The sequence below is a fragment of the Podarcis cretensis genome (genome assembly GCF_951804945.1).
Source record: "Podarcis cretensis genome assembly, chromosome: 1".
In the NCBI taxonomy this organism is placed as follows: Eukaryota; Metazoa; Chordata; class Lepidosauria; order Squamata; family Lacertidae; genus Podarcis; species Podarcis cretensis.
The window spans coordinates 99,360,936-99,377,818 of NC_137170.1; the positions used below are offsets into that span (position 1 = coordinate 99,360,936).

At 41.8% G+C, this 16,883-nt stretch overlaps 2 protein-coding genes across 9 annotated transcripts in view; one reads left to right on the plus strand and one right to left on the minus strand.

Annotated features, from left to right (window-relative positions):
- MAP3K19 (mitogen-activated protein kinase kinase kinase 19) lies at window positions 1-10,742 on the minus strand. Of its 6 annotated transcripts, none has more exons than XM_079993253.1 (7): window positions 10,206-10,742; window positions 9,782-9,835; window positions 8,156-8,263; window positions 4,774-7,116; window positions 4,070-4,210; window positions 1,906-2,603; window positions 1-1,208 (listed from the first exon to the last, which is right to left on the minus strand). In XM_079993253.1, the coding sequence occupies exons 3-7, from the start codon at window positions 8,171-8,173 to the stop codon at window positions 1,151-1,153; spliced, it is 3,258 nt and encodes a 1,085-aa protein (XP_079849379.1). In that variant the 5' UTR covers window positions 8,174-8,263; window positions 9,782-9,835; window positions 10,206-10,742; the 3' UTR covers window positions 1-1,150. The 6 variants fall into 6 exon arrangements, with proteins under 6 accessions (XP_079849379.1, XP_079849377.1, XP_079849378.1 ...); XM_079993251.1 differs by having other exon boundaries at window positions 9,782-9,916; XM_079993252.1 differs by lacking the exon at window positions 9,782-9,835.
- Window positions 10,743-12,288: 1,546 nt separating this feature from the next.
- The window catches only part of RAB3GAP1 (RAB3 GTPase activating protein catalytic subunit 1), a 28,282-nt gene continuing 23,687 nt past the window's right edge, over window positions 12,289-16,883 (plus strand). For 2 of the 3 annotated variants that reach the window (XR_013843019.1, XM_079993301.1), the window contains exons 1-4: window positions 12,289-12,418; window positions 12,566-12,621; window positions 15,316-15,391; window positions 16,015-16,147. Coding sequence is in view for 2 of the 3 variants with exons in the window: in XM_079993301.1 (XP_079849427.1) it covers window positions 12,401-12,418; window positions 12,566-12,621; window positions 15,316-15,391; window positions 16,015-16,147 (283 nt within the window). In the remaining variant the exon portion in view is untranslated. The remainder of the gene's footprint in view (window positions 12,419-12,565; window positions 12,622-15,315; window positions 15,392-16,014; window positions 16,148-16,883) is intronic. The other variant, XM_079993302.1, reaches the window with a different exon arrangement.

Sequence of the window (16,883 nt, forward strand, 5' to 3'; positions counted from 1 at the left end):
GAACCGTTTATAAGATTGTTTTGTTAATACGCAATAAAAAGTTATAAAAGAACAAGAAGCATTTGTGTGGTGATCTGAAGAGGACAACGACCAGTCCTGACAATATAGTAAAAGGTTATACTGTTATATCCTCTCAACCTTCAAGTTAGGCTGAGAGACTGCTGAACCCAAGGTTACCTTGTATTATGGATAAAAGCACATACATTGCCTGGAAACAGGTATGTTTTTATTCTAGGATGCATATTTACAATTTAAAATGGCTCTAAATGGCCTATCTAGGGGTAGGAAATATCAGTTGTTATTAATGTCACTTGGTCATCCAGAGGCTAGGCTTATTTCATCAAAATGAAATTAATTTTTTTCCTTTTTTGTGGAAAAAATAATAAAAGACAATGACTTCTATTTCTGTTGTGAGAAGCAACACTTCAAAATCTCTTGTTACTTTTATTCTTTTCTACTTTGATCAGAAAAGTGAATTGCATGATTATTTTATTAAGTTGAGCATTCACGTACCAGTATTATTATTTTGGGTTGAATCCAGAATATTCCATCCACAAAAATAAGGGTTGACTGGAGGCAACTTTCACCAATGCTCTCTGCAGCTCCCCGCACCATTTCAAATGCTGCAAAGTTCCCCCAATCTTCTGCAGATGATTTAGCGTGGAAGTAGAGGGGGAAAGGAATTACAATTTTGCCTTCCATTCATGGTGGTTGAATGACTGGCTGATTAACCACTGCCTATTAAGATGAGCCTCCTTTTATGCAATTACAGTCAGCCTGTCTCTTCTACTGAGCTGTCCACACTTCATATTGTGTTGCATGGCTCCTAGGCTTTGAGTGGGGGTGGGGGGTGGAGAGATGAACTGCAGGGGTAGGAAAGCCAAAAGATGTCAAATGTCTGATTTTAATTTTAAAATGAGATCAAGTGTTCTACAGCCACAACATTTTGATACAAAGTTTGCCGTCCTGAAATTGCATCATGTCTATATTTGAAAATGAAAAACAAGAATTTACAACTCTGTAACTTTCACAGCTTTCATACCAATCATTCTCAAACCGAAAGTTTAAATGTTAAATTTCATTTAACCTCTTCAATAAGTAAGAGGGAAATCTGTCATCTACTGAAGCCTTTGCAAAGTTCACGAGGTTTTTAAATCATGAAGGGATGCTGCAGCAACTGTAGAGCAGTAGGTCGCTCATACTGGTCCCTGTTTGGAAAACAATAGAAAAAATATATTTATTGTGAGTAATTGATAATGCTTCTGTCAGCAACATAGATTTATTACTTGTCTAGTAATAAATCTACTTTTGAAAAACTTGTCTATCTCATGGGACTAGGTGAGCATCAAAAGGTTGTGCTCGAGCTTTTATATTCTTTTTTAATGATTGGGGCTTCTTTCTGATCATTTTGACATTTAAGGGTTTGATTCCTGACAGTTCTCAAATAGTTTTATGGCCTTTGCCCTGGACAAAAGGCTTTAGTTCTTATTAAAAGAAAGGGGGAAGCTAGAAAAGCTTCTGCCTCTTCTCTTAAATAATGGTACCATCACCCCAGTCTGACAGTTTTTAGGTTTCAGACACTGCTGCAAAAAAGTTGCAGAACATACTCCTATCCACTTTTACAGGGGACAAATGGTCCTAGACATGCGGAAGGGAGATATTCAGCCTTTCCTTATTTCAAGCAGAACTCTTTCCCAACCTCTATCTGCAGGTACCAAAGACTGGACCTTGGACCTTTTCTTTGCCATCTACGTGTCACACCATAGACCTGGTGCAATTTCCCGTACCTTTTTAAGGAACTCATTGAACTACACATTTTATTTAAGGAAAATATAATGATTAAAAGGATATCTCTTTAATATTTACAGATATTTAATATCTCTTTTAATATTAATAACTACTTACCTGGTAAAACACAGATGAACAAAATCTGCTGCTTTTGTTGAGCAATGGTTGGGTAAGGAAGGCATGATTCCCCTGTGAGCACCAATATAAAACATGGCTGCTATCCTATCCATGGAAGCCAGTGGTGGTTTTCCTGTGGCCATCTCAAATACAGTGCAGCCAATGCTCCAGATGTCTGATTTTCTCCCATAGCCAGATTCTTTTATCACCTCTGGTGCCATCCAATAAGGAGTGCCATGCACTGATTTCAGTGGTTCGCTGTGGGCATCAGTCAAACTTACATAGGCTAAACGCTTTGCACATCCAAAGTCTATGAGCTTGATAACACCATTGGGCATCAGCATGACGTTGTTGCCTTTAATATCTCTGTGGACCACACAGTTTTCATGCAAGTATGCAACCCCTTGTAGAATCTGTTTCGTATATTTACAAAACACTATTTCAGGCAATGGCCCAAATCGATGAATAATACTGGAAATGGAACCACCTGGAACAAATTCCATGAAGATACTCACTATGTTGTCTTCTAAACTTGTTCCCAGGTACCCTACAATGTTGATGTGTGTTAGATTTTTCAAAATCTCAACTTCGTATTGCAGTTTCTGATATTCCTTCTCAGTCCCAATTTGGTCACAGGTACTCAGTGCTACTTGTTTCACAGCTATTAAATGTCCTTGGCTTGTAAGTCCACAATAAACCTAAAAATTAAAAATGTCTATTTTGGTAGTGGAACTACAGATACATTCCTGTGTGCACACACATTTATATGTACTCACACATGCTGTTCTCATGCATCTAATTTAAATACATTATAACTCATCCTGCTTAAATTATGTCTGCAGTTATATCTGGTATTCATTTATTTCCATAGAAAATATGACAAGGTAATTTACCACATAAAATACTACAATAATAGTAAAAACATCAACAACATATTAATGAAAATTGGTTGTCCCACAAAAAATAATAATAATCATATTCCAAAGTCTGAGAGAATCGGCTTCTGGTATACTCTTCTGCTAAATAAGAGACAGCCCAGTTCATACTTAAGCCCTTCTGATCACAAAAAATATTCTGTGTGAGCATATAATAGTTCTTCCATGAGCAAAAGAGGCATTTTCAAATCCAACCCACAGTATTTAAAGGCCACCTCACTAGTGTTTGTCATGCAGGCCTTTTAGTGAGTGCCCTCATCTGAAAGCTATGAAGACATTGGCAGTAAATAACCCAAGGCCAACCTTTCTTCCATCATAAAATTCAGTGAGGCATACGCAGGCTTCATAGGTGGTCTTTCCATCTAAGCTCTGACCACACTCAGGCCTGCTTAACTCCCATGTTTGCTTTATAGGAGTTGCCACTGCATAACTGAACACCCTTTTCTTCCCTGTGAACCTGCTAAATTTGTTCTCGGGTTTCCCTCACCATCCTCCAAGCAGATTTGTGGAGAGTATGGGGTGTACACTTTCTGGTGGAAGAGAGGGAGCAGTTCCATTCTCCAAATGTAAATTATTGCGCTAAGAGAATGAGGACACTGGATACTACCCACAGTGCCTCCTCCCGCCTGCCCTGGCAGACTCCTTCACAGTTCTCACCAATTTTGTGGTTCACCCAGAGGTTTAGATGGCTTCCTGAAATGCACATTTGGAAGTCTGTTCAGATAAGATTTTGTCCTATCTAGTCCCATGACACAAAGCCCACTTGATTTCCTTTAGAGAAAGTAAAGCAGCTTTAATCAGGGATGCAATTGTGGTGGATTAAAAACACCCACAATTGTACATTATTTACTTTATGCTTAGAAGCCAGTATATTGCTGGGCTGATGGGAGTTGTAGTGCAAAACATTTGGAAGACACCATATTGGGTGGGTGTGTGCTTGTTTAGAAGGACTGGAATTGTAATTAGGATTGATCAAGGTTTATTGATGCTAAAATGTCCTTTGGGAGATACAGTGCAGTGGCGTAGCGTGGGGGGTGCAGGGGGGGCCGGCCGCACCGGGCACAACATTGGGGGGCACTCGCAGCTCTCTGCCCCTACTAAAATCCACGGGTTAGGGGGCGCAAATTACTTGCCTTGCCCCAGGTGCTGACAACCCATGCTACGCCACTGATACAGTGAATACACTTTGAGATAACAGGGGTGTTATATATACTCCCCAAGTAACTTACTGTGCCATAGGCTCCTTTTCCAAGGATTTCACCTTTGGTCCACAGGATAGGTCCTTCACTAGCTACATTGTTTTCGGAAAATGTAACCACATTTAGAAATCTTTTTTCTTTACTGGATTCCAGGAAATCTGGAGAAAAATCCTGTAAGAGGACAGAAGAGCAAACCAGAACACGTTGAATGAGAAATAATGCAAAGAGAGGCTTGAGATCAGGGTCATTTATATGGTATGTTGAATAGACCTTATTTCTTTCCTGAGAGAGAGACAAAAACTCTTATCACAGCAGTCTTGAGATAAAGATTGCTGCTATTTACGGTAACTTGGTGGTTGGATCTACTGAGTGCTGTTAGCACAGAATACTTAAACGGACCTTCACTTATAGAGATGGTGTACCTCTGAGTACCACATGCTGGAGAGAGCAGAGGAAAACCATTACCTTCTTGGTGTGCTTGTCAAAGTAAGAGACATCTGGACTAGATGGGCATTGGTTTGATCCAGCAGTACTGTACAATTATTTTGTTCTGACTGATATTTATAAATGGAAAGCTGAGGCTGAAAATAAAGAGTTGCCCAAGATTACCTGAAGGATTTCTGAATGGTAAGAAACTGAGTCCTAGATCTCAAGGCACAACATATTTTAAATATTTGACTGGCTTTCACTGTTCTATTGCTATTGAATATACATATAAATACTTCAATAATTACCTTACAATTTCTAACATTTGCTGCGCTGTTTCCTTTACTCTCAGTGTTTCCATTTTGTACCACAGTATCTGCATTTTTTGTAGCTATTCTTGAATGGTTGCCATCTGCTCTATCGAGAGAGAGCAGCTCAGATACAGAACAACAAAACAAGTCTTCAGTTATTTCTTCACTGCAGATCAGAATGTTTGGATATTCCTGGGAAACAGAGTTTGCAGGAAGGCAAGTCCGTTCAGTTGATAAACCAACTTTTTCAACTTGTGAGCTTTGTGGAGGAGGTGAGTTTACTCTGTTTGGAAAACATAGTGCAGGGGGGTTCCTTTGACTATCATCACAGAACAAAACCTGATTTGCATCCAGATCCTCAAGGCAAGCAGTTGATCCAATTTTCGCCTGCATTAAACTTTTGTTCTGTGCTACATTTATATGTTCATTTTTATCTTTTGCATAGTTTAAGAAAGGAGCATATTCTGCATGAACTTTAACCTTCGGCCAAAGTAATTCCTGAACATTGATAGCAAATGCTTTACTAATGAAAGCATCGCTAGCCTCTGAAGTGTGATCCAATGAGACTTCTTCAATAGTTGACAAATTTGAATTAGGAATGATTTCATTTTGTTGAGCTGGTAGAGTAAACTCGGTAGGAATTGGCAGCTGCTGATCATCATCTTCATGAAATGGTGCTGCACTCTTTATTTGCCCTTCTGTTTTAGGGCCAATCACACTTTCCTTCTGCTTCTGACAGCAACCCTCTAACCCAGATACCCCTCTTTGCCCCAAATCCTTCTCCTTCTGTTTAATGCCAAGGGAATTCTTGTGTGATTTGGGGCATGTTTTCTTCTGGGCATTTCTTATTCTGCCACTTTCCTTTGCACTGAGATGGTTATATTTATGTTTCATTGCAGTGCGCCTCCCAGCTGGAGCAGAGTGCACATTCCTGCAGGAACTGTTTTCACAGCCATTAGGCTCCCTGGAATATGCTGGAGTTCCAAACATTTCATAAATGCCAGGACCTTTGTCACTTGAATTTATTTCCTTGAACATGTCACTGTACTTCAGGTCTACGAAGTCTACGGAAGACTGTGTTTGTCTTACAGGAAAAGGAGTGATGGTTTCTCCTGAGCCAGGAAAATGTTTGGAATTGCTGGGGAGCATCTGCTTTGGGGGTTTCTGACTGCTTTGACCAAAGCGGCATTTCTCCTGCTGAAGGTGTTTCTTCTGAAGCTTTGAGGAAACCCCAGTCTTTGCATGAGACAATCCTAGTCCTTGAGAATGAGAAGTGGGATTCTTTACCTTGTTAGCATGGTGTTGGATAGAACTCTTGCCCCAAAGAATAAAATCTTGAGGCATCTTGGTACACACACTAGCCTTTAGAGCCAAGGTGGTTCTGTTGCTGTTTACTTTAAAAATTTCACTCCCTTTATGAGCAAATACGTTGAAGCTGTGGCTTAAGTTAGTTGGCATGCTCTTTCTTTGAGCGGAGTGTCTAGAAACATGGGAGATCTGATCTGGTTCATGGCTAGATATTGTAATATGGCTAATGGGAGTTGCTTTTGTAATATTGCTTTCAGCAGCTTCAGACACAGTGACATTTTCCATCATTCCCAGGTTGATTGCTGTACAAATACTGCTTTCAGATTGTTCAAGATCCATCAAAGTATTAGGAATAGTAATCACTGAAGCATGATGTCCTGTAACCTCCCTTTGCAGACTTGAATCCATATCAGTATTTCCTGGTTCAATATTCATAGTATTTTTTGTACGTTCGTTCAGATCTGGTTTCACCTCTGATGATTCTGCTTTACTTGACTGTAGCTTAGGGCTGCCACTCCTCTTTGCAAAATATTTCCCCCAGTTTTTAGCTTTGGAACTATCTTGATGTCCCAAAGGAGAACATTCATATTTTTCTGCTGTATGTACTACTTTGCTTTGGCTGAAGTAACCATCAGGATGGTCAAAACTACAGTCTTTGCTTGTAATACTTAAACTCTCAAAGGTTGCCAAAACCTGATGCATTTCACCACTGGATACTTCATTTCCTATATCTGCTCCATATCTGCTGCACTCAAACTGCAGTTCAGTTTCTTGGGCTTTGGAATATGGAAAGGTCATATGACAGTTATCCAGGGTGACTGAGTGTGGATCTCCAAGGACGGTGAAGCCATCTGTTATAATTTTGTGATTCTGGTCCTCAGACTGAGGGTTAGTATGCTTCATAGGAGCGGAATAGTGGTTCAAAATATTGGGCAGATTATTACAATCAGCATTTTTATTGGCTTTGCCTTCTAAAGGAGGAAGCTGCACCATTCTTATAGGATGAAATGCCACTGGTGGTGATAGGTTGAGCTGGAAGTTTAGAAAAAACACCTATTAATGAATCAGTATTGTTTAGGAAGTTTTTAAATGAGTTCAAGCATGGATACCACTCAATAAGGGTGGCTGGAGAAACAAGCCAGATGGGTGGGGTAATAATAATAATAATAATAATAAAGTAGTGATAATACTCAGTTTTACTTCTTAAGCCTTGCATCAGACATATAGTTTAGAATGGAGTCATTCATGTATACAGAATGGAGTCACCCATCTATACAGACAGTGGAGAAGGGGGAGAGAGAGGGAGTGAGAGAGAGCAGAGGGTGACTCCATTCTAAACTCTTTCTCTCCCTCAACAATTTTTCTGTCTTTGTTTTACCCTTTAGTCTTAATATGTGAAAGCAAAGTGATATGGATTGGGTTCCAAAGGACTGAGCAGGCTTGTGGCAAGAGTTTTGTACTACCTTTCTTTGTTTTATTTCTTCCCATGTTCTTTTTTTTTTTTTGATGTTCTGCTAAGACTGGAAATTAACTGTATTTGTCTTATTGTTTGTCTTACATATTATAATTTTGCTAGAACATAATTAGCCAAAACTTTGTATTGTGAATTGACCTGCCTTTTGTCTTCTTTGCCAGCCATCTGGCGTATAGGGTTGCTGCCTCCTGCAGCATTATCTTTGTGCTTTAACAGTACAACTTAATCTGCAGTTTAATACTTGGGTCGTTATACCATAGACAAGTTATTGATCTATCTTGCCTGCTGCTGATTCATCCTAACAGATAGAGGTTCTTCATAGACCATAAACTTTCCTTGAATCTAGCCCTTTAGAGATGCAAAAGCATCACACTATGCTCAGGGTTTACTTTTCTCAGTCACTTTTATGAGGAGAGGAAGTGAGACAGGAAATGATTAAGTATAGGAAATTAGCCTATTCCCTTCTCTTGAGATAACTGTCACAAGGTTGCTAATTAAAAAAAAGAAAACACCAACTTTGGAACTTTCTTCCAATCAGATGATTGAAATAATTGGCTAAATAAAGAGAAAAATAAATTAACATGTATGCTTACTTACAAAAGTATTTGAAGTCATCTGGCTCTCTCACTTGTATTAACTGTGGCTGGGGCATCATCTGTACTCTGTCTGCAGATGACATCTGTTTTCCCTACATATGGTGATCAACTACACAAAGAGCTTTCTAATTACTATGGTTACCCAGAGCAGTGCATCCTCCTCTTTCCTGAGCAAAGCCACTAACCCAACAGTGTCATTTAATTGTATGATTACATGAAAGGAGGTTGCAGATTACAGGTGGTAACAATAATTTCTTAATTTAGAAAAAACTTTTAAAATTATAAAACAATATGCTGGGGGCACTCATTAGTAATGTATGCTGATGACACCCAGATCTATTTCTCTGTAACAGCTGAATCAGAAAATGTCATAAATGTGATCTACTGAATTAAACTGATCTTTAAGATTTTTTGAGGATATCCTGCTGGTTATTACATGACCAGCAGATTGTCCCTTGGTGACCATATTGAAGTTGGTCTTTTAAGCTCTAAGCTCACCCTCTGGAATGCACTTCCTTGGGCAAAGGCAGTAATAACTTTCACCCACTCCTTAAAAGCTTGTACGTTACCCACACTTTACTGGACTTTGACTCTTAATATTGTTTTGTACACTGTTCAGTTTTATATAGTTATATAGATTTGTTTTTATCTTTTTGATCTAGTGCTATTGAGTGTCTTTTTTTTTTTTAGGTCCTATGGTAAACCACTTCCACTTTTATGAAGTGGAAACTGTGTAAAGTTGATGGGGTCACACCTCCTCTGAAAGTGCAGGTATGTAGCTTAGAGGTACTTCTTGGATCCATTGGTGTTGCTTGAGGCCCTTGGTGGCACAGAGTGCCTACCATCAGCTTCAGCTGGTGGCCCAGCTATGCTCCTATCAGGACAGGGATAGCCTAACTTCTGTTGTCCATGTTCTTGTAACCTTTAGGTTAGATTATTGGATTATTTTCTACATACCTTTGATAATAGCTTGGCAACTTAAGCTGGTGCAGAACTCAGCAGCCAGGCTGCTCACCAGGGCAAAATAGTCTGAGCTCACCACACCAATCCTGGCCTGACTGCACTGGCTACTAATTCGTTTCTGGGAGCAATTCAAAGTGCTGGTTTTGACCTATAAAGCTTTATGTGGCTCAGGATCCCAATACCTCAGAGACTGCCTCCCCTCCATATGAACCAGTCTTGACCCTGTGATCATCATCTGATGCCCTTCTTCATGTGCCCCCTCCATGGGAGGTCCAGAGAGTGGTAACATGAGAATGGGCTAGTGGTGTCTCCCCATTTGTGGAAGGCTGTCGCCAGGGAAGCTTGCCTGGTGCCAAACTTACATATCTTAGGCGCCATGCAAAAACACTGCTTGTTCACCAGGACTTTCATTTTTAATTATCTATGCCTTTTTGCATGAGAGGGATGCTTTAATTAAGCTTTATAAAAATAGAATGTTAAAATATTTTCCATTGCCGTCTTTAATGCATGCATATGTTTGTTTCCTTAAAGCAACTAATGTTGCTTAAATTGTCTGCAAAAGTCTAGGGTAGCAAATCCAGTGCTGTAACTTCTGCTTTCAAATATTTTTTTCCATCCATCTTCTAAGTCAGTAGTCTTTAACTTGTCAAGAGCAAGGACTCACTCAAGATTCACACCTGGCACAACAACATGGACTTGCATCCATGAGCCTCATGAACTGAGGGAAGAGAGGAGCTTTGTGATGAAGAATGAAGTCCATATATCCAGAGTGAAGGTTAAAGGGACAGAGCCCATTCATCTGGTGGTGGAGTGCAATATGTGGAAGAAAGAATTATGTTAAAGTATGCTGGTCTTCCACTCATTTATAAATCCCTGCCACTAACTGATGCATAATATGAATTTAGTCCAACACTGATTCATATACAAATTGGACTCCCAATTGTGTCATTAACACAAAAAGTGCAAAATTCAATTAGCTAATACCACTGCAGTAAAATGTGCTCATATCATCTGTAACCCACTGAACTTCATATGCGAAAAAGAGGAAACAAAATAAAAAATGAAGTAACACTGTGGTTCTGGCTTACCTGCACTTTGCTTCTCCCAACAATGACACTCCAAGCATGTTAGCTTATAGTTCCCCAGGTGTATAGGACTCCCAGTGTTCTGGCTTTGACTGCAGACCCCACTGAATGATTTCTGCTTCAGTCTCCCTACCCCCATCCCATTTACAGAGCTACATTCAGACTGTTTAGTTTACAGGCTGTCGCCAAGGCAACTCTCCTTGGGGCATTTTGTATGGTGAATTGCCAGTCAAGCAGACTCAGCTGGCTGGGAAAACAAATGTAAGAAACCCACATCTCCAACTGATTTGCTCCACCAGCGCAAACACTCTCTGGATTGGAGCCAAAGTAAACTACAATTTTTTTTGCAGCACTTCAGAGGTGCACCACGCTCATCTTACTCTCCGTTCTTCTCATTTTACAAATGACAATCAAATGCTGAAATGCAGCAGCAAAGGACCACCCAGGTTCCGGGCAATCTGTTAGGATGGGGATGGATGTAAGGTAAACCTGGCTTTATGACCAAATCTCTCCCATGATTATTATTATTTAATTAACGAGGGTTTAAAAGGTAAAGGTACCCCTGCCCGTACGGGCCAGTCTTGACAGACTCTGGGGTTGTGCGCCCATCTCACTTAAGAGGCCAGGGGCCAGCGCTGTCCGGAGACACTTCCGGGTCACGTGTCCAGCGTGACATCGCTGCTCTGGCGAGCCAGAGCCGCACACGGAAACGCCGTTTACCTTCCCGCTGGTAAGCGGTCCCTATTTATCTACTTGCACCCGGAGGTGCTTTCGAACTGCTAGGTTGGCAGGCGCTGGGACCGAGCAGCGGGAGCGCACCCCGCCGCAGGGATTCGAACCGCCGACCTTTCGATCGGCAAGCCCTAGGCGCTGAGGCTTTAACCCACAGCGCCACCTGCGTCCCCTAACGAGGGTTTAGGCTGCACTTAATAATTTCTGCATGATAATAATAATAATAATAATTTTTATTTATACCCTGCCCTCCCCAGCCAAGGCCAGGCTCAGGGTGGCTAACAAGCAATAATAAAAACAATAAAAGCAAGTTGAATGAATACAACTTAAAAACAAGATTAAAATACAACATTAAAATATTGAAACATTAAAATATTAAAATGCAGCCTCATCACAGGAGGAGAAAGGAAAAAGAAAAAAGAAAAAAGAAAGCGGGGGAGGGAATCAAATTGGCTCCAAGCCAAAGGCCAGGCAGAACAACTCTGTCTTACAGGCCCTGCGGAAAGAAATCAGATCCTGCAGGGCCCTGGTCTCATGAGGCAGAGCGTTCCACCAGGCCGGAGCCAGTGTTGAAAATGCCCTGGCTCTGGTTGAAGCTAATCTAACTTCCTTAGGGTCCGGTACCACTAGGGTGTTGCTATTTATCCATATCTTGAGGCTCTTCGTGGGGCATACCGGGAGAGGCGGTCCCGTAGGTACGAGGGTCCTAGGCTGTGAAGGGCTTTAAAGGTCAAAACCAGCACCTTAAATCTGACCCTGTACTCCGCCGGGAGCCAGTGCAACTGGAAAAGCACTGGGTGAATATGCTCCCATGGCAGAGACACCATGAGGAGCCTCGCTGCAGCATTCTGCACCTGCTGGAGTTTCTGGGACAGCTTCAAGGGCAGCCCCGCGTAGAGCGAATTACAGTAGTCAAGTCTGGAGGTGTCTGTCGCATGGATCACTGTGGCCAGGTAGGGACGGGAAAGGTAAGGGACCAATGATGATGATGATAATAACAATAATCCATGACAAAATGGTTCTCTATACCAAAGCCAGAACAAACCAAGCCAGAACGAAACCTTCAGTGTAAAAATCTTAACATGTCAGGAGAAATTCAGGAGACCCAGAATCACAACAACAACAGGGCGCTTCGGCTTTGAAGTCGGTGTGGCGAACCACAGCGAGGGGGGAGGACGGGACATCTTTCCTTAGGCAAGATACCCCTCTCCCTTTTTTCATTTATCTTTTGACAAGAGACCCCGCTCGGGATACCCCACTCGCTGCTGGCCGTCCTGACAAGTCACACCGCGCAAGCTCCGCCCCCCCGGGAGCCTCGCCTCGCCTCGCCTCGCCTCGCCCCTTCCCCTGCGTTCATCCCTTCTCCCCCTCTGTGCGCGTGCGTGTGTTGTTATTGTGCCTCTTCCTCGCTCCCGTCATCCCTTTCAGGAAGCTGCGCCGTCCTGCAGGCCGGTGGCTGGCTCAAGATGGCGGCCGACAGTGAGGTGAGTCCTCCTTCGGAGCGCCCTCCCCACCCCCTCCCGCTGTCTCTAAGCAAAGAGGGGAGTGACGCTGCGCGGGTCGCCCCTCTTCACCCCTCCCCGTCCACACCCGCCCTTCAGCGCCTCACTCGTCTTCTTTGCCCCCCGCAGCCGGAGTCCGAAGTGTTCGAAATCACCGATTTCACCACCGCCTCCGAGTGGGAGAGGTAGGTATCGCTCTTCGCGGCGGGGCCGCCTCCTCCTCCTCCTCCTTCGCGGACCCTCCTTCGCTGCCGGTCCCCCCCCCCTTTTTTTTTAATGAACTGCCTCCGTTCTTTCTCGAGTTGTCTCTTCCCGTCCCGTTTCCTACTTTGCCCTTTGCGGAGCTGCGTTGGGGTTGTGTGTTTGACAGTAGAGGAGAAGGGTGTGTGTGTGTCTGTGTGTGTGTGTCTGTCTGTGTCTGTCTTCGCTTCTTGGCTCTCGGATGATCTGGCGACAAGCTGGCTGCAAGGTCCAGCTGCTCTGGGCGAATTTGGGGAGAGGAAGAGGCAGGGGGAGACTCCCAGTGACGACACCTGGAGGGAGCGCCCCTCTTGTTTTGGGGTGGGGGACATCTTAAGAATTGGGGAGAGGGAGAATGCACCTGAAAGGTGGTTGCTGGGTCGGTAACCCCCTACCCCCCATAATAATATTCCATGTTGCCAGAAAGGGCTCTTCTGCAGCCTGTCCTCCGCCCCAGGAATGTTGTCAAATCTGTTCCACAGATGGACTGAAAAACAAGTTTGCCTGGCAATGTGGTTTTATTTTTTTAACCTGCCTTCCTGTCTTCTACTTGTTTCTATGGCAAGTGAGCTACGCCAGAAAATAGTTCATGCTGGGTGAATGGGTAACTGTATATGGTAACTTAAAACCCACCCACGAAAAACCCAAAATATAAAGGGGTTGATGGCATGGTGGTTGATCTCTTAGCAGCTTTTGATCCTGTTGGCCCTGACCATCTGATCAAGATCATTTGCGTTGGAAGCTGTGGGTTGTGCTGCGTGTGATTGTGCTTCAGGTAGATTCCAGGCAGTCTTAGCTCAGAGACTTATTAAACCAAAAAGTCTTGATGTAGGCAAACCTATATAAGAAAGTAAAATAAAATGGAAACTACCTCCATTTCTAGTAAAATATTCTGAGATGGAGGTGGGGGAGGGTGCATTGACAACCCATGTATTGGGGATGCGGGCCAGAAAGGAAAGGAAGAGGGTACTTGTGACAACTGTCTGGCCAAGGCCCCAACTTTAAAAGAAGTGAGGCTGGGCACATCATTGGAGCAGCCTCCAATGTGCGCACAGGGCATTTAGGGGTGAAGGTAATCCTGCCCACAGCCCTAAACATAACACACAAATAGATGCAGCAGATCGAATAGCACTAATCTTCCAGCGGCTTAATTGCCTGTGTGTGAGAGAGTTTTCTCCTTGATGTGTGGAGCTTGATTAATTCTAAGCATCTAGGTGGATTTGGATTCTAAGCACCTAGGTTTCTGTTAGCTTGGGAACAGCCATGCTCATCCTGATGCATTATCTGCATTACCAGCAGGAAGGTAAACGGCGAAGTGCCTCCGGACAGCGCTGGCCCCCGGCCTCTTGAGTGAGATGGGCGCACAACCCCAGAGTCTGTCAAGACTGGCCCGTACGGGCAGGGGTACCTTTACCTTTACCTTTAGGTGGATTTGGATTCTAAGCACCTAGGTTTCTGTTAGCTTGGGAACAGCCATGCTCATCCTGATGCATTATCTGCATTAGGGAAAGATATGTAAGAGTGCCTTCTTTTATTGTTGAACTCTCAGCAGCTTTTGATACTGTTGGCCCTGATATTCTTCCATATTCTGTGTTGGAAACTGAGATTTGTGCTTTAGGATTCCAGGCAGGTAGTGTAAGGAGACTGTTGTTTCTCTTCATGGGAATTATCCTCTGAGGTTCTCCAGATTTCAGTATTGCTTTCTATGCTGGGTGCAGTTGGCTTGAGGTTTGGAGAGTGGTTCCATTAATGTTTCTGATGACACTTGGCTCCATTTCTCCTTTTCATCAGATGAAAGTGGAGCTTTGACCTCGCATAACAAAAGCCATGAATGTGTAATAGACTTTACAAAGGTGAATAAACTGAAGTTTATTCCAGACAGACAATATGATAGTCAAGCAGTCTGATCAGAAAATGTCTGCAAGCACTTTCAGCTGGTTTAGAATTTGCTTATGGGTTTTAGCTGTCATCAACTTAAAACATTTCTTAAGATTTTTTTCATTGGCAGCGAGTCTGTTTCCTTGTTCAATTCAAGATGCTGGCCTTGACTTTTTTAAAACCCTAAACGGCCTCTTGGGGAGCACCTTCCTCTATTTGTTCAAAAAGTGTTTTCATTATCAATGTATTGTAGAGTAGCTCCTGCATTTTGTTAGGGGTTGGGCTAGAATATCTCCAAAGGCTCTTCCAGCTCTAAAATGATCTACCTTGGGAACTGCTGTATACTAAATAATAATAATAATAATAATAATAATAATATATTTAGAGATATATATATAGATATATAGATATAAAATATGCTAGTGAATGTGCTGGTGATGTTCTACTAAAATTGATTTGTGTCTGTATGTATATATGTGTGAGAGGGAGAGAGAGAGAGAGAGATGTTCTCCTGAATATGTTGTTTTACAGCACAATCCTATAATGTCTACTCGGAAGTAAGTCCTATTAAATTCATTGTACTGTACTTACTTGCAGGTAAGTAGATATAAGATTGTAGCCTAAAGCTACCACTGTTAAATTGTGCTAATAATCAGCCATGAAAAGTTTTAAGGTCCTTATGTTTTAATCATTTTTATGGCTATGAGTTATAATATAAGCATTGTATGATGTTAGTTCTATATCATAACTTTCCTTGTTAGATTTATTTCCAGAGTTGAGGAAGTTTTGAATGACTGGAAACTTATTGGCATTTCTTCAGGCAAAGTTTTGGAAAAGGTAAGATTGCCTTTTGAACTGTTTGGTGAAAATATAAACCATTAGTCCCATTCTATGACATCTTTATTTAGAAACTTAACAATTTTGGCAGAATTCCTCCATTAGTTTACAAACTTATAAAATCAAAATACAATAAAGTACAAATAAAGATCAGGATACAATAAATATAAACCTCCTACTTAAACCACCAAGTCAGCAGCTAAGTGGGATAATACTTGCAAACATCTAAATATCCTGTGTAAAAAGCTCAGTTTATAGGATACATTTGAAGCATCCAGACTAGAGGATTGGTGCTACAACAGAAAAGGCTTCAACAGAAAAGGCTACAACAGAAAGAGGTTTCTGGATGACCTTCTGCTGGTTGCAGTGTTTCCAGCAGAGGCTCCTTTGATTATCATAAAAGTTAATTTGTCCTATAAAAGGTGGTCTGCTAGGTATCCTGGTCTCAAGTTATTCAGGGATTTATATATGAGTAAAACCTTGCAGAATTCCTTTATATGAAACTTATTTAAAACACTTTCTATTTGTAATAGTGGAATTGCATTCAGAAATGTGTAGTAATGTTATATTGCAAATAATTTTGCCCATACATAACTAATGTTTCTGCGCTATTTGATATTCAGGGTGTATATACCACTGAAACATGGGAGGAGAAATCTGATGAGATTGCTTTTGCTGATTTCCGATTCTCAGTGACACATCATTATCTTGTGCAAGACTCCAGTGACAAGGATGCAAAAGAGGAACAAGTAGAAGGTAGTTATGTTTTCCATCACCCAAATATTTTTGAGTCTTTACTACATTATTTTGTGGCATTATATTATATTGTGTTGTTACTGAATGTTGTTGCTGGCATACATCTCTCTTTCTTGAGAGAGAGAGAGAGAGAGAGAGAGAATGGAGTGTACCTCCAGGGGTGAAAACAAATTGATGTGTTAGCGGCACCAAAGTGACCTCCCCAGGACACAAGCCTGGGTATTGTGTATGGAGGTCCTGGGCTGCACAGATGACAGAACCCTACTTTTGGCCTCACTAATGTGGTCCAAAGGAAAGCAGAGCCAATATGTTTGGCTTCTTCACTGCAGGAATTGCCGGAAGGAGGTGTACAAGGGGCCATCCAATCGTCTTAGCGACTCTTCTCTAGTTTTGTGTAAGGTTTACTTAGCCTTTTCTTCTCCCGAAGAGAGCCTGCAAGGCAGCAGAGGTTTTGGTTCAGAGTTTTGCTTCTCTTAGATGGGCTACCTTCCCAGATTGACAAGCCTCATTTGCCACTTGTTATTACTAATCTATAAATATTGTGATGAATAATGTGTTATTGAATTGGTCACTTTTTCGTTAGAACATGTAGAATATCAGTGGTCTAATTTTCACTATTTTTAAAAGTTGATATAATAGGATAATGCAATTTGAATTTGGGCATATAATCCTCCTTTCCAGTTGGTTGAGAGAGATTAAAAGATCTTACCTTCTATGGATACTGCTTCTAATAAAG